At 44.4% G+C, this 16,384-nt stretch overlaps 1 protein-coding gene across 4 annotated transcripts in view; it reads right to left on the reverse strand.

Annotated features, from left to right (window-relative positions):
• The window catches only part of MKI67 (marker of proliferation Ki-67), a 28,802-nt gene continuing 12,418 nt past the window's right edge, over positions 1-16,384 (reverse strand). For all 4 annotated transcript variants that reach the window (XM_030940873.1, XM_030940875.1, XM_030940872.1 and 1 more), the window contains 8 exons: positions 16,205-16,380; positions 14,882-15,194; positions 14,673-14,791; positions 14,392-14,563; positions 11,496-11,651; positions 3,739-10,556; positions 2,417-2,860; positions 1-116 (listed from right to left, as the gene is read on the reverse strand). In XM_030940873.1, the coding sequence (XP_030796733.1) occupies positions 51-116; positions 2,417-2,860; positions 3,739-10,556; positions 11,496-11,651; positions 14,392-14,563; positions 14,673-14,791; positions 14,882-15,194; positions 16,205-16,380 (8,264 nt within the window). In that variant the 3' untranslated portion in view covers positions 1-50. The remainder of the gene's footprint in view (positions 117-2,416; positions 2,861-3,738; positions 10,557-11,495; positions 11,652-14,391; positions 14,564-14,672; positions 14,792-14,881; positions 15,195-16,204; positions 16,381-16,384) is intronic.

A 16,384-nucleotide genomic window follows, 5' to 3' on the forward strand; every position in this document is an offset into this window, starting at 1 on the left:
TTATCACAAAACTAACTTTATTATATTTTTCCCAGTTCGATTTTTTTTTGTTAAACATCTTCACTGTCCCGGTGACTTCTGGTTCTTATTTTCTTGACGCACACAATGTCCTCAGCCTGTGTGGGAAGAAATAAAAAAGAACTCTTAAGTAATTTAAACACCCATTTTTGTAATCGACCTCCTCTGCAAAACCTCAAAGGCTTACTAGGTATTATCTGGTCCTTAGTTGTAGAAAATGAATGTTGAGGCTAGAAATAAGTTTTAAAATATATTCCATTAACGTTGTTTTTCATGACTTGAACTGCTTTTATTATGCAGTTTTTTTACACTTAAATAATGTGATCTTTTCATACAAAAGTTCCTAATGCATTTTAAGCTAATACATAATAAAACAAAATTTCTTCATCAATGCACACATTTTCACAAACTAAAAAATGTCACTCAGAAAAAGTGAATCCAACCAGGACTAAGTCTTTTGGGTCTTCTAAACCAAGCAGCTCCCATAGACAGAACTATCCCCAACTTGCATGTAGGGGACCTGCCTTGGCCTTCACTCTTACAGGAGTTCTCACCTCTTGGCTAAGGGGGAGGGACCATGGTGAAAAGCATGGCTATAAGCTTCTTACTGGAAAAAATCTGTTATATATGCATTTTCCAGGACTACCGACACCCACCGAAGAACTCGGCAATAGAGGAGCATGTATGTGCTGGGCGTCTCCTGGGTGCTTGTGTGTGAGAAGAGGCTGGAGTGCCCCTGGCAGGACACACCGGGCCTGGCTCAGCCCTGGGCCTGGCTGCTCTGTGTTCAGGAACCATCCTAGTTAAAAGATTTGCTTTCACCCTTCTTTTCTTTCATTCTGATGGAGCAGCACCTTCCAGACTGTGAATCTGGTGAGCGCCTAGAGCCTGTGTTTTATTGTAAGACTGGACGGGTGACGGTGCTCACCCACATCAGCTGTTGCATCCCTGGTGTCCCTGTGGTCTCTAGGACCTTGTCTGGCACTGTCAGATGTCTTCTGCTTCCAGCCTGCCCCAGAAGTAGTCTCTGACTTAGGACACCTGTGTGGGCATCAGTGTCCTTGTTGAGCCTCCCCTCTTCCCTCTCTGGAACAGTCTATGGGTATCTCCCCACTAGGACTTTCTGCCCACCATCCAGACACACAATCCCTCCGCCTCCACTGGCTGCCTGGCTATGCAGCAGGTATTGGGGAATCTTTCCTCTTCTTGGCAGTTGAAGCTTCCTAATTTGTGCTGAAGGTCTGTCTGGACAGCTGTACTTGCCAGAATTCTGTATCTGAAGAGGTTATTGCTATATCAGTTTCATTTGCTGAACTCAGAATATGGTAGTTTTAGGTCCAAATTTTGTGTGTGCTAAGAATTAAATTTATACCACTCACAAACAGGGAGCAATTCAACCTATTTTTATTTTAGCTAAACCAAGTATTCCCCAGAAGAACACTAATGGAATCTAATCATTCTTATCGATTTGTCCACATGCTTGTAATTATGTGTGGCTAAACTTGATGTGATTTCAGTAGCACTTAAAGTTCATTAGCTTAGATAGTCTCTGGCTGGAGGAGGGTTGGAGGGCAGAAGCACTCCCCACTGATCAGGAATTCTCACATAGTCAGCGTGTGTCTCAGGGCCACCCCAACCTCTGTTCCTTCTACCTTTCCAAAGAATTCCTTGGACATTTTTCTGTTTCAATAGTTTTTTTTTTTTTTTTTTGGGAAAAGAACTTTTCTGTTTCAATAGGTGTTTTTGAACTACAGAGAGGCTGAAGACATCTACCTGCAGTTGTATCATGAGGTACATCATAAGCAGTCAATTAGCCACTAGACAAATTCCTTTTCTTTCTGAAGAAAGTCTTCATAATGTGAATTTGCTATTTGAAGTGGAATCCCCAAAGCAGACACAACAAAATATAACTAAAATGACAAAATGTATGTCTTAGGATAATGCTCCTTCCATGAATGTAACTGGGAGCTGGCAGAGTGCTGTTGAAAATAATGCTTTTTGTTTGCCTTTGCAACCTTGGGCAAAACATACATCAAGGCCGGGCGCGGTGGCTCAAGCCTGTAATCCCAGCACTTTGGGAGGCCAAGACGGGCGGATCACGAGGTCAGGAGATCGAGACCATCCTAGCTCACACGGTGAAACCCCATCTCTACTAAAAAATACAAAAAATTAGCCGGGCGAGGTGGCGGGCGCCTGTAGTCCCAGCTACTTGGGAGGCTGAGGCAGGAGAATGCCGTGAACCCGGGAGGCGGAGCTCGCAGTGAGCCAAGATCGCACCACTGCACTCCAGCCCAGGCGACAGAGCAAGACTCCGTCTCAAAAACAAAACAAAACAAAACAAAAAAAACCATACATCAAAACAGTCTCTTTTAAAAACGGAAAACAGTAAATGGCTTACCTTCTTTGGATTTTCTGCACACCTCTTGACACTCCGCGTTACTCTCTGCACAGATTCGCTCTCCAAAGTGCTTGCTGCAGACTGGCTTTTCGTCTTTCTTGATCTCAAACACATGGAGTCTGAATTTCCTGCTTCTCCTTTCCCTTCCTGATTCTGCATGAGAACCCCCGCGCTCTTCTGCCCTCCGCTCTCCTCTGCCACCTTAGGCTGGGAGCTCTTATTCTGTCTCACAGACCTCAAGCACCTTTTGTTTTCACTGACTTTGCCTCTAGGTACAGGTTTCCGGGCTCCATCATCTGGATTCTGAATGCCCATCTCTGGGGAGGTCTTCATGGGCTTCATTTCGTTTCTGTTTATTTCTATTCTTTCTGCTAACACCAGGACCTCAGTTATTTGCTGTTCTACATCAGTCTTATTTTGGCGTCTGGAGCGCAGGGATATTCCCTAAAGAAATGAGAAGACATCCACAGAATTCCAATAATTAGTAAAACAAACTTCAAAATTCAACAGGGAGAACAATCAACAACAGTAAACTAAAAGGAGAAACCATTTGAAAATTACACACTGATGAATTTTCTAAGAAACCTGTCATCTAAGATAGTCAAGGTAATGCCTTGGTACTTTGTTCCTATGGAGAAATGACCGTCTCTGCTGACAAATTATAAATAAGGCATTCAGGATAAATTTCAGTAACAATGCCTAATAAGACATGTATCAAATCTAATTTTTACAGTTTATAGAAAGAAGCTCCATTATTCATTCATTTACAGAGTAAATGAATTCCTATTCCTTTAACCATCACTGCTAAGGCAGAATAGGAAATTACCATTTCTGGAGTTCCCCCAAACTTCTCTGGATGCAGTAGGAACCTCTCTTAACAGTCCAGACAGTTTCCCCCTTCTCAAGAATACACACTCCCTATTGATATTGTTCTGATAGTTAAAATAGTGACATAGATATTATTTTTAACCCAGTCCTGGTCTTGGTGAAAGTATCTGGAATATAGAACTGAACGACCCACCTATCCTCTGATCAATTTTTCAAACATTTGAAGATGAACATTACTCATTTGGCTCTTGAGAAACTCTTCTAAGTTTGCATTAATCATTTTATCATTTTTGACTAGTTCTTTTCCCAAATTAGTCTGTTCCCTCTATAGGTCCCAAGAAGATTCTTTACCATGGCCTGCAGTTATTCACTGTGTTAAATGGAACCCGTTTGGGAAATGATAACCACTTACGTCAGGTTACATGCAAAGTATAACACAGAAACTGACAACTATCCAAGATGATATTGGGTGATGCTGTAATACTTCCTCTCACCTTATTTTCAGGGACCGAGTCTTGTAATTTGTGTTCCTCTTTGTTGGTTTTCATGTTGTTGCTGTTCAGCTCTTCCACAGGTTCAATTCTTTTTGCAGAAGTCCTCAAACTTCTCTTCATGATGACCATGGGTTCCGGTGATTTACCTCTCGCCCTGGGAGCAACCCTCTGCTTCTTGCCGGCTGGCAGCTCCTCCGCGATTTCCTCCGGCGCAGGCATGCAGTGCAGCCTCTTGGTTCCTGTGGCGCTTCCATCTTTGCCACCTCCCCTCTCGAAGGGCAGTGGGGGCAGGGAAGTGTTACTTTTGCTTTGTGATTTTACAGGGTCTGTGGTACTTACTAGGTCTCCCACAGGTTCTACTTTAGGGGCCCGAAGAACTATTCTGGATGTTTTTAGAGGTTTTCCACTGTCAGGCGTTTTCTTTGGAGCGCTTGTAAAGCTATCAGCAGCACCGTTTGTCAGTTCCTCAGTGTGGCCTGGTGTTTGAGAGAGCTCTTGGAAGCTGGCCAGATCTTCTAGGGGTTGGGCCTTTTCCTTAGGTGCTCTTGGCCGTCTCCTGCTGCCAATTACATCTTCTGCGTCCAGCTTCCGCTTTACAGGTTGCTTAAATGCTTTCAAGCCTTTGTCCTCACCTACCCGTTCTTTGTCCCCTGATGTTTGTGTGAGACTGCCGACTGCCAACAGCTCCTCCTTCACTGCTGCTTTCTGGCCACGTGTCCTGGGCCGTCTCTTTGAACTTGTTGCGGTGTCTACTAGTTCTGGTGATGATTTGCAGGGTATTTTAGTGGTTTTGTCATCAGTCATTGATTCTTCAGTGTGACCTGGTGCTGGGTCTTTGAAGTCAGCCAGGTCTTCTAGGGCTTGGGCATTTCCCCTGGGTGCTCTTGGCCGTCTCCTGCTGCCAGTTACACTTGCTGCTGGAGCCAGTGTCTGTTTTGCAGATTCCTTCAATGCTTTGATGCCTTTATCTTCACCTACTGGTTCTTTGTCTGCATCCGTGGTTTCCCCTGATGGTTGTGTGAACCTGACTGCTGAAGGCTCTTCTTTTACTTGTACCTTCTGCACACGTGTCCTGAGATGCCTCTTTGTGCTTGCTGTGGTGTCTACTACTTCTACTGGGGGAGATTTGCAGGGTATTTTAGTGGCTTTGCCAGCAGTCAGTGGTTCCTGAGTGTGACCTGATGTTTCAGAGAGCTCTTTGAAGCCGGCCAGGTCTTCTAGGAGTTGGGCCTTTGCCTTAGGTGCTCTTGGCCTTCTCCTGCTGGGTTCCTCTTCTACTGGGTTCGGTTTCTTCTTTGCACGTTGCTTAAATACTTTGATGCCTTCATCACCACTTGCTAATTCTTTGTGTGTGTGTGTGTTTTGCCCTGATGTTTGTGTGAGCCTCTCAAGTGCTGAGAGCTCTTCTTTCACTTCTTTCCTGAGACGTGTCTTGGGGTATCTCTTTGTGCTCGTGGCAGTGTCTGCTGGTTCTGCTGGGGGAGATTTACAGGGAATTGTTGCGTTTTTGTCAACAGTCATTGACTCTTCAGTGTGATCTGGTGCTGGGAAGAGCCCTTTGAAGTCAGTCAGGTCTTCTAGAGCATTGGCCTTTTCCTTACGAGTTCTCAGCTGCCTCTTGCTACCAGTTACATTTGCTGCTGGGTCCAGGATCTGCTTTGGAGACTCCTTAAATGCTTTGATGCTCTTACTATCTCCTGTTGGCTGTGTGTGTGTTTGCGTAGTCTTCCCTGACGTCCGTGTGAGCTTGTTGACTGCTAGGGGCTCTTCTTTCATGTCCACTTTCACCAGGGAGATCTTGAGCCTTTGCTTGGAGCTTGTTGGGGTTTTGAATGACTCTGGCTGTGGAGATTTGCATGATACTTCTGTCATTTTGTCATCAGTCATTGATTCCTCAGTGTGACCTGGTGTTTGGAAGAGCTCTTTGAAGCCAGCCAGGTCCTCTACAGCCTCGGCCTTTTCCTTAGGAGTTTGTGGCCATCTCTTGCTGCCAGGTAAATTTCCTGGCAGGTCCAGATTCTGCACTCGAATTTCCATAAATGTGTTATTTTTCTCATCACTTACTGCTGGTTTGGGTGTGTCCATGGCTTTGTCTGCTGACGGCGTTAGTTTCCTGAGTGCTAAAAATTCTTCCTCTACGTCTGCTTTCCTGAGACTTCTCTTGGGCTGTTGCTTTGTGCTTGCTGGGGTGTCCGCTGGGTCTGGTTGTGGAGATTTGCAGGGCATTTTGGTAGTTTCCTCATCAGTCGCGGGCATGTCAGTGCCTGATGTCTGGAAGAGCTCTTTGAAGCCAGTCAGATCTTCCAGAGGCTGGGCCTTTTCCTTAGGAGTTTGTGGCCGTCTCTTGCTGCGAGGTAAATTTCCTGGCAGGTCCAATTTCTGCACTGGAGTTCCCAGAAATGCTTTCATGTCTTTCTCATCGCCTCCTGACGGTTTGGGTGTGTGCATGGCTTTCCCTACTGACGGTGTTAGCTTCCTGAGTGCTAAGAATTCTTCCTCTACGTCTGCTTTCCTGAGACTTCTCTTGGACTGTGGCTTGAAGATTGTTGGGGTGTCCACTGGGTCTGGTTGTGGAGATCTGCAGGCTATTTTGGTAGTTTTCTCATGAGTCGTGGGCTTGTCAGTGCATACTGGTGTCTGGAAGAGCTCTTTCAAGCCGGCCAGGTCTTCTAGGGGTTGGGCTTTTCTCTTAGGAGTTCTCAGCTGCCTCTTGCTACCAGTTACACTTGCTGCTGGGTCCAGTCTCTGTTTTGCAGTTTCCTTAAATGCTTTGATGCTTTTATCCTCACCTTCTGGTACTTTGTCTGTGTGTGTGGTCTGTGTGAGCTTCTTCAGGGCTGAGAGCTCTTTCTCTACATCCCTTTTCCCCAAAGGTGTTTTGGGCCGCCTTCTTGTGCTTGTTGGGGTGTCCGCTGATTCTGGTGGTGGAGATTTGCAGGCTATTTTGGTAGTTTTGTCATCAGTCGTTGATTCCTCAGTGTGACCTGGTGTCTGGAAGAGCTCTTTGAAGCCGGCCAGGTCTTCTAGTGATTGGGCCTCTTCCTTAGGTGTTCTTGGCCACCTCTTCATCCCAGTTCCATAGTTTGCTGGATCCAGCATCTGCTTTGCAGATTCCTTAAACATTTTGACGCTCTTTCCATCTCCTGCTGTCTCTCTGTGTGTCTGCGTGGTCTTCCCTGACGTCTGTGTGAGTTTGCCGACTGGAAGGACCTCTTCTTTCACGCCTGCTTTCCCCAAGGATGTCTTGAGTCGTCGCTTGGAGCTTGTTGGGGTTTTGACTGGGTCTGGTTGTGGAGATTTGCAGTATACTTCTGTGATTTTGTCATCAGTCATTGATTCCTCCATGTGACTTGGTGTCTGGAAGAGCTCTTTGAAGCCAGCCAGGTCTTCTAGAGCCTTGGCCTTTTCTTTAGTAGTTTGTGGCCGTCTCTTGCTGCCAGGTAAATTTCCTGGTAGGTCCAGTTTTTGCACTGGAGTCCCCACAAATGTGTTGATGACTTTCTCTTCACCTACTGATGGTTTAGGCGTGTGCATGGCTTTACCTGCTGATGGCGTTAGTTCCCTGAATGCTAAAAATTCTTCCTCTACGTCTGCTTTCTTGAGGCTTCTCTTGGGCCGTTGTTTTGTGCTTGTTGGGGTGTCCACTGGGTCCGGTTGTGGAGATTTGCAGAGTATTTTGGTAGTTTTCTCATCAGTCGTGGGGTTATCAGTGCATGGTGTCTGGAAAAGCTCTCTGAAGCCAGTCAGGTCTTCTAGAGCCTGGGCCTTTTCCTTAGGAGTTTGTAGCCGTCTCTTGCTGCCAGGTAAATTTTCTGGCGGGTACAGTTTTTGCACTGGAGTTCCCATAAATGTGTTGATGTCTTTCTCATCTCCTGCTGGTTTGGGTGTGTGCATGGCTTTGTCTGCTGATGGTGTTTGTTTCCTAAATGCTAAAAATTCTTCTTCAACATCTGCTTTCCTGAGACTTCTCTTGGGCTGTGGCTTGGAGCTTGTTGGGGTGTCTACCGGGTCTGGTTGTGAAGATCTGTAGGATATTTTGGTAGTTTTTTCATTAGTCATTGATTCCTTAGTGTGACCAGGTGTCTGGAAGAGCTCTTTGAAGCCGGCCAGGTCTTCAGGGACTTCAGACTTTCCCTTAGGAGTTCTCGGCTGCCTCTTGCTGCCAGTTAGACTTGCTGCCAAATCTAAGATCTGCTTTGGAGACTCCATAAATGCTTTGATGCTCTTACCATCTCCTGTTGGCACTGTGTGTGTGTGTGTAGTCTCCCCTGACGTCTGTGTGAGCTCGCCAACTGCTCGGAGCTCTTCTTTCTTGCCCACTTTCCCCAGGGATGTCTTCAGCCGTCCCTTGGAGCTTGCTGGGATTTTGTCTGGGTCTGGTTGTGAAGATTTGCAGGCTACTTTGGCAGTTTTATCATTAGTCATTGATTCCTCAGTGTGACCTGGTGTCTGGAAGAGCTCTTTAAAGCCAGAGAGGTCCCCTAGAGCCTGGGCCTTTTCCTTGGGAGTTTGTAGCCGTCTCTTGCTGCCAGTTAAATTCTCTGGGAGGTCCAGTTTCTGCACTGGAGTTCCCACAAATGTGTTGATGTTTTTCTTATCACTTACTGCTGGTTTGGGTGTGTGCATGGCTTTGCCTGCTGATGGCGTTTGTTTCTTGAGTGCTAAGAATTTTTCCTCTATGTCTGCTTTCCTGAGACTTCTCTTGGACTGTGGCTTGAAGATTGTTGGGGTGTCCACTGGGTCTGGTTGCGGAGATCTGCAAGCTATTTTGGTAGTTTTCTCATGAGTCGTGGGCTTGTCAGTACATATTGGTGTCTGGAAGAGCTCTTTCAAGCCGGCCAGGTCTTCTAGGGGTTGGGCTTTTCTCTTAGGAGTTCTCGGCTGCCTCTTGCTACCAGTTACACTTGCTGCTGGGTCCAGTCTCTGTTTTGCAGTTTCCTTAAACGCTTTGATGCTTTTATCCTCACCTCCTGGTACTTTGTCTGTGTGTGTGGTCTGTGTGAGCTTCTTCAGAGCTGAGAGCTCTTTCTCTACATCCCTTTTCCCCAAAGGTGTCTTGGGCTGCCTTTGCGTGCTTGTTGGGGTGTCTGCTAATTCTGGTGGAGAAGAATTGCAGGGCATTTTAGTAGTTTTGCCGGCAGCCACTGCTTCCTCAGTATGACCAGGTGTCTGGAAGAGCTCTTTAAAGCCAGCCAGGTCTTCTAGAGCCTGGCCCTTTTCCTTAGGAGTTTGTGGCCATCTCTTATTGCCAGTTAAGTTCTCTGTCAGGTCCAGTTTCTGCACTGGAGTTCCCACAAATGTGTTGATGTCTTTCTCTTCACCTACTGCTGGTTTAGGTATGTGCATGGCTTTGCCGGCTGCTGGTGTCAGTTTCCTGAATGCTAAGAATTCTCCCTCTACGTCTGCTTTCCTGAGACTTCTCTTGGGCCGTTGCTTGGTGCTTGTTGGGGTGTCCAGTGGGTCTGGCTGTGGAGATTTGCAGGATATTTTAGTGGTTTTGCCGGCAGCCACTAATTCCTCAGTAAGAACAGGAGTCTGGAATAGTTCTTTAAAGCCAGCCAGGTCTTCTAGAGCCTGGTGGGCCTTTCCCTTGGGAGTTTGCAGCTCTCTCTTGCTGCCAGGTAAAGTTCCTGGCAGGTCCAGTTTCTGCACTGGAGTTCCCATAAAAGCTTTAATATCTTTCTCATCACCTCCTTTTGGTTTGGGTGTGTGCATGGTTTTCCCTGCTGATGGTGTTAGTTTCCTGAGTGCTAAGAATTCTTTCTCTACATCTGCTTTCCTGAGACTTCTCTTAGGCCGTTGCCTTGTGCTTGTTGGAGTGTCCACTGATTCTGGTGGTGGAGATTTGCAGGCTATTTTGGTAGTTCTCTCTTCAGTCATTGATTCCTCAGTGGGACCTGGTGTCTGGAAGAGCTCTTTGAAGCCGGCCAGGTCTTCTAGTGATCGTGCCTCTTCCTTAGGCGTTCTTGGCCACTTCATTCCAGTTACACAGGCTGCTGGGTCCAGGATCTGCTTTGGAGACTCCTTAAACATTCTGATGTTCTTGCCATCTTCTGCTGGCTCTCTGTGTGTGTGCGTGGTTTCCCCTGACGTCCGTGTGAGCTTGCCGACTGCTAAGAGTTCTTCTTTCACACCCACTTTCCCCAGGGAAGCCTTCAGCCGTTGTTTTATGTGTGTTGGGGTGTTTATTGGTTCTGGTTGTAATGACTGGCAGGGCATTTTAGTGATTTTGCCCTTCTCACTCTTTGGTGCCTTGGCATGATCTTGGGTTTGGAGGAGATCCTGGCCACATGCCGTGTCTTTCGTGTGTTCTGTATCAGGCAAGCTCTTGAGATCTGTCAGATCAGACGTTGGTTCACATTTTGGACCCCAAGTTCTTCTTGATCTCTTCACTGCTTTCATCTTTTCATCATTTTCTTTTAATTCAATGTTTTCCTTATATGTCTCAAAAGGTCTTTCTATTTCCTTCATCTCTCCTTCTCTCCTTTGTTGTAGTAGTGTTGCCTTCTGACATCTTTTTAGGATGTGCTCAACAATGTCTGTATTTGTTTCTTCGCTCTTACTTTCTATAGGTAGCTTCTGTATATTTCTGAACTCCATAGACCTTCTTAACTTGTTTACGATGGATACTGTTTTTGAAGGCTCTGTCTCAGTATCTGAAGTTTTTGTCTCCATGGAAGTTATTTTGTAGGTGTTCCTGGGAGTTTTTGCTATGTTTCCATTTTCTCTAATAGACTGCCGTCTTAGGGGAGGGCTTGCAGAGCATTTATCAGATGGCTGTTTTGCTGAATTCTGTGCACTGAAGAATACATTTCCTCCTGAAATAAAAACATATACAATAAATACATTCTATTAGTATCTCATGTCAATCGAGTATTATAGCCTCATAAAATATAGTAAAAAACTAAATATTCAGCTTCGTATTCACTTAACAACAAGGCTACTTATGTGTCTATAAATCTGTTTTATAAGAGCCATGCACAATTAAGAATAATATTATTTGGTGCTACAGTGGGGTCATCATTAAGCAAGTTGGATGCTGAAATGATTATAGAAGGTAAAAATATTGCTTAAGAAGGATCCTCCAAAGGTTGCCATGCCCTGTGTCACTGACGTAAATATAGGCATTTTTTCCTTCAAACATTAGAAACAAACAGCTGTTTCTTGGCTTAAATCACCAATAAAATAACATGGATTATCCTTGTGTGGTTAGGGTCCATATTACACAGGAAATATTTACCTACCACAAACATCTTCAGGGTAGCAAGCTGTTCCCTCTATGACAGGAACACAGTGACCAGTGCCAAATGAGAGATTAGTTGGATTCTCATCTCCCATCTCACACTCATCCCGGGCCTGCTCCCACCTAGAAGGTTAGCAGGAATAATTGTACAGTATACAAACTGTTATCTTTCTGTTTTGTAATTGGCAATAATTTTGAATTTGAGTAATTTATATGTAAATATGGTGAGACACCATTGTACTTTTTTGCTATGTCTCCCTGGTTACTTATAATAAAGAAGCCAAAGGTGTCTTTCACATTAACGGAGTCTGTCTTTCTATGTAAGTCAATGAATGCCAATGTTAGTTCAACTGCTGATTGAAATCTCCCTTTCAATTAGAACAGAGAAGACGGAAATGGTATTTTCTGCCAGGAACATTTCTTTTAGAGAAGCAATATCATACTGCTTCTAAAACAATAATACTGTATGTTCCTATCCCAAAACATCACAGTGGTAGGAAACAAGGAAACCGACCAAAACTCTCTGAGGTGGGCAGCAGAGGTTCTTCTCCTGAATTAGTTGCTTGACCTTGTTTTCCAAGCAAATTCTCTGAATTTGAAATGGCGACGTGACATGTGCTTGTCAACTGTGGTTGCTCCTTCACTGGGGTCTTGAACATTTCAGCTATTCCTGTTACATGAAGATATATGAAAAGTGATTGACATATTGCTAACATGCAAACAACCATCCCAGTCCTCACATGTAACATGCAAATGGTGGGAAATAACAGTAGATTCCTCCCTTGAATTCCTGGTACATAGGCCTCATAAAAGGGGTTGTTCCATCAATAATGTACTCATTTTGTAAAAAAGAAAGCAAAGAGAAGATATGTTATGCTCTTTGCTTTGCTTTTCTTGGAAAGGAAACAAATGAAGTTAGTTGACCTCTGTGGTCCTTCTAACTAGACCCCACACCTGAGCTCTGGACCACGGAAGCTGGTGATAGGCTCCTGAGACCCACAGGCCTCCCTGCTGGGATCTAGAGGCCAAATGCCTTCATGTTTCTCAAAGTCTTGGGTGCTCAGTTCTAGGTTTTAAATACAAATAACATGTGCCCACATTTTAGAAAATGACAAAGAGCTGCCCATTTTTAGTACTGTCAAGTAATAATATATATTTTTAAAAAATTTTATATCATCATTCCGTCTGGAATGATAGGAGGCCTCAGCCTCCCAAAGTGCTGGGATTATAGACGTGAGCCACCGTGCTGGCCATTCCCACTTTAAATTACACAAGTCAGGCCACAATTTACTGAGAGTGGGAATTGAGTGGAAACATTTCTTCAACAATCACGGGAATCTTCTCATAGGGCTTTAAGAAAGTTAAGCCACCTAGGAAGCAAATCCTGAAGAAGCAAAATATTGCTCAATAACAACTGGTCCACACCTGGGATAAACTATTAGTGTAGCTGCAGGTAACATTTTAACACCAATAAAAGTAGTACTGATATAATCTCAGTAAAAAATAACAAGGCAATTTATATAGAAGTTGCAACTTTCTGCAAAACTCTTATCATCTCATGTCCTCCTTACTTGTATCATTCTGGCCTCACTGGATGCAAGTGCTATTTCAACCTGGCAGTCATGCGCAAAATGTTCAGGGGAAGCCTGTTCTGAAAACTCCCTTCCAAACCAGTCCATTCACAAAAATCTCCCCTTCTACATAAAATGCCTAGGATTTAGTCTTCAGCAGATGCTAATGTTTTGTAATGAAATTCACTCATACTAACAGGTGAGAACTGCTTGACTCTAGGAAACCATCTTAATAGAAAGAATGGGCCAGGCGTGGTGGCTCACGCCTGTAATCCCAGCACTTTGGGAGGCTGAGGTGAGCAGATCACGAGGTCAGGAGATAGAGACCAGCCTGGCCAACATGGTGAAACCCCATCTCTACTAAAAATACAAAAATTAGCTGGGTGTGGTGGCACACACCTGTAGTCCCAGCTACTTGGGAGGCTGAGGCAGGAGAATTGCTTGAACCTGGGAGGTGGAGGCTGCAGTGAGCTGAGATCATGCCACTGCACTCCAGCCTGGTGACTGAGAGACTCTGTCTCAAAAAAAAAAAAAAAAAAAAAAAGAAAAGAAAAACAAAGAATGCTGGGATGCTGGGAACAATCCACTGTCCCACACACTGAGTATTTAGCATTTTGTTTTTCCTAGAAAGTATTTTTGAGGGTTTGTTTTTAACATTTTGTAACACACATATTAGAACATTCATACATGTTCAAAATTTACAAGCATACTCATATATACATATCTATATTTTTTGTTTTGGTCTTGTATTTTTGTCTTCTTGCTTTTTTAAAAAAGATTAATGAACTGATCCGAATGTGACTCATCAGAGGGTACATTGCATCCATTACGGAGGAGTACAACTCTTACAACTCAATCTGCCAGAAAACAAAAATAAGGTTCCCCCTGTTCAATTCAGCTCTCACCACTCTTCCAAATAGTACACGGTAGAAACTACTGGACAAATTATACAACACAAAACCTACAATCGCTCTCCTGCCACCATCCCTATCTGCTACATCATCCCCACTTTATTTTTTAATTTTTTGAGACGGAGTTTCCCTCTTGTTGCCCAGGCTGGAGTACAATGTCACAATCTCGGCTCACCACAACCTCTGTCTCCCGGGTTCAAGTGATTCTCCTGCCTCAGCCTCCTGAGTAGCTGGGACTACAGACATGCACTACCACACCCAGCTAATTTTGTATTTTTAGTAGAGACGGGGTTTCACCATGTTGGCCAGGATGGTCTCAAACTCCTGACCTCAGGTGATCCGCCCACCTCGGCATCCCAAAGTGCTGGAATTAAACGCGTGAGCCACCGTGCTGGCCATTCCCACTTTAAATTACACAAGTCAAGCCACAATTTACCCAGAGTGGGAATCAAGTGGAAACATTTCTTCAACAATCAATTGTTTATGGGAATCTTCTCATAGGGCTTTCTTTCAAGAAAGTTAAGCTACCTAGAAAGTAAATCCTGAAGAAGCAAAATATTGCTCAAAACAACTGGTCCACACCTGGGATAAACTATTAGTGTAGTTATAGGTATAACAAGTTAACTCTCTTCACTGTAAAGCACTTTCCAGCTTTCTATGTATACACTGCTGTCCAGGGTAAAGATATGCATTTGACATTTCCACACCTATTTCACACAGGACACGTGATCCCAAAAATTAGTAGAGACTTGTCCTTGTAAGCCAAACCAGCTTTGTCTTCCCTGAACACTAAGACCCCAGAAAGGTGACTCAGTCGTTTTTTATAATCCCTTTCACAGCAGATAAACACAGTTAGCAAAACAAACATTAACACAGTAAAAAAACAGTAGAGTCAAAAGACTTGTAAGATCTAAGGCTATGTTTTTACCTGAAAGATCTTCCTTAAAGTCCATTTTTTGGTTGGAAACGAAGTTGTTGAGCATTCTGTAGGGTCGAGCAGGCACATGTACTTTTTCAGTATGAGCCTTCCCTATTATTATGGTACAAGGAGAGTTTGCATGGCCTGTACTAAATTGACTGTGAACTTCGCCCACAGGCTTCTGTGGAAAACAGGAAGGAGGTAAACAGGACATTAAAGCATGAATCCACACTGAATGCAAGCTTCCATGACACCCGGATGTGTAAAGCAGCATTCAGTGAGGCCCCTACCTTCGGAGTAGCAGGTCTTCTTTGCCTTTTGTTCATTGACCTTTGAGGACCATGTTTTATGAGTTTAGTTTGTGTTTGTTTTGCACCAAGTTTTACTACATCTGCCCATGATTTTGCAACTGTCAAAGGAAAAAGATGATGGAACTTTTTAAAAACTAGCATTCATGAAACAATTCACCTTAATATATGTGTTCTAACGCAAGACTAACCAATCAGATTGGCTTCCGAAGCACCACTTCTTCTTTTGGAACATATCATCTGTAAAATGTCATGTTGACTTCGGCTGATAGATGCTCTCTTTGAAGGCAGGTTGCCGCTCTTTCTCCCTCCTCTCTTAGGAACCTCTGTCTGAGATTTGCTGCTGGAAGCAGGGGCTGCTTTGCAGGACCTACGGCGTTGATCATTGGCAACTGGAGTTTTCCTAGGACTAGGAGCTGGAGGGCTTCTAAGCAAGCTTTGTGCCTTCACTTCCACATGGATTTCTGAAGCTGACTCTTGTTTTCCTGATGGTTGAGGCTGTTCCTGACAAGACAAAATTGTTGACAAGAAGCCTTAACAAGGATGTCACATCTCTGGAATGACTGATAAAAACCTATTCAATTAAGAATTTCAGCTGTTTAAATCTTGAAGCATCAAACGCTTACGCCACTGTCTTTCAAGACTATGGTAGAGGTGAGACTGTCTCAGTCATTGAAGGAAAAACAGGAAACAGAAGGAAGCAAAGTCTGAAGTGAGGTCATTTCAGGTAGAAAGGTGGAACGAATGTCCTGATCAGTGAAAGACAAGCAGGATCTGATCTCAGTCCCAGTAAATACCAGCCGTGGGCACCCAGGCCCCGGCAGCCCACATGGAAGGAGGGCCGCTTGCCCCTGGGGGCCAGTGTAGAATGGAAAGGGAGCCAGGCATCACTTTCCACTCCTGTTGGGAAGAGAAGAAAAGAAAGACCGCCCAGGCCCCATTATGAAGGTTATGAGCTATAGGGCCATGAGTTCCCAGGGGTGTAAAACCCAGGAAGGACAACACAGCAAAGGAAGAGGTAAGCAAGTATTTTCAAAGCTGATGGTGTAAAAGCTAGATGTGCCACTGATGACTTTCCTTTACACCAGGTAAATGCCTTAACTATAGCCTTGTAACTCTAAAAGAAAGTAAAACAATCCTTGTGGGTCAATGTGGTAATGTATCCAGAATCTTTGTAATTGGTTGTTCTGATGGTGCCTGCAGGTGATTACGCAGTGCTGTAAGCGTGAGTGTCTGGGAACTTCTGCACGAAAAGGACATCAAGGACTCCCCCAACTCAGTCGCATCAGCACCAGGGTCAGGGACCCAGGGGCTCCTTTGCTGGCGCCTGTATCAATGAGCTTTCATTTCGTCTTTTTAAAAACTTGTTTCTTCAAATAAATAAATAAGTAAATAAATAAATAGATAAATAAAGGTCTTCATCATAATTCCACTTGTGTCAGTATTTGGAAAGGAATATGTACCCGGTGTGTGAGCCACTGGATGTGAACGGGAATGCTAATTGTTCAACTCACCTTGATGATTTTCTTCAGGACAGGTGGAGTGTGCGTTACCAGAGACTTTCTTTTGGTTGGGGTTTCTCCCCTTTTGAGAGGTGTATTAGGAGGCAAGTTTTCATCAAACAATTCAGGTCTTAGGTGCCCACCAAAGGACACACGCCTTCTTTTCAAAGGTATTCCCTCACTCTCATCTAA

This window comes from Rhinopithecus roxellana, chromosome 11 (genome assembly GCF_007565055.1).
Source record: "Rhinopithecus roxellana isolate Shanxi Qingling chromosome 11, ASM756505v1, whole genome shotgun sequence".
Lineage (NCBI taxonomy): Eukaryota > Metazoa > Chordata > Mammalia > Primates > Cercopithecidae > Rhinopithecus > Rhinopithecus roxellana.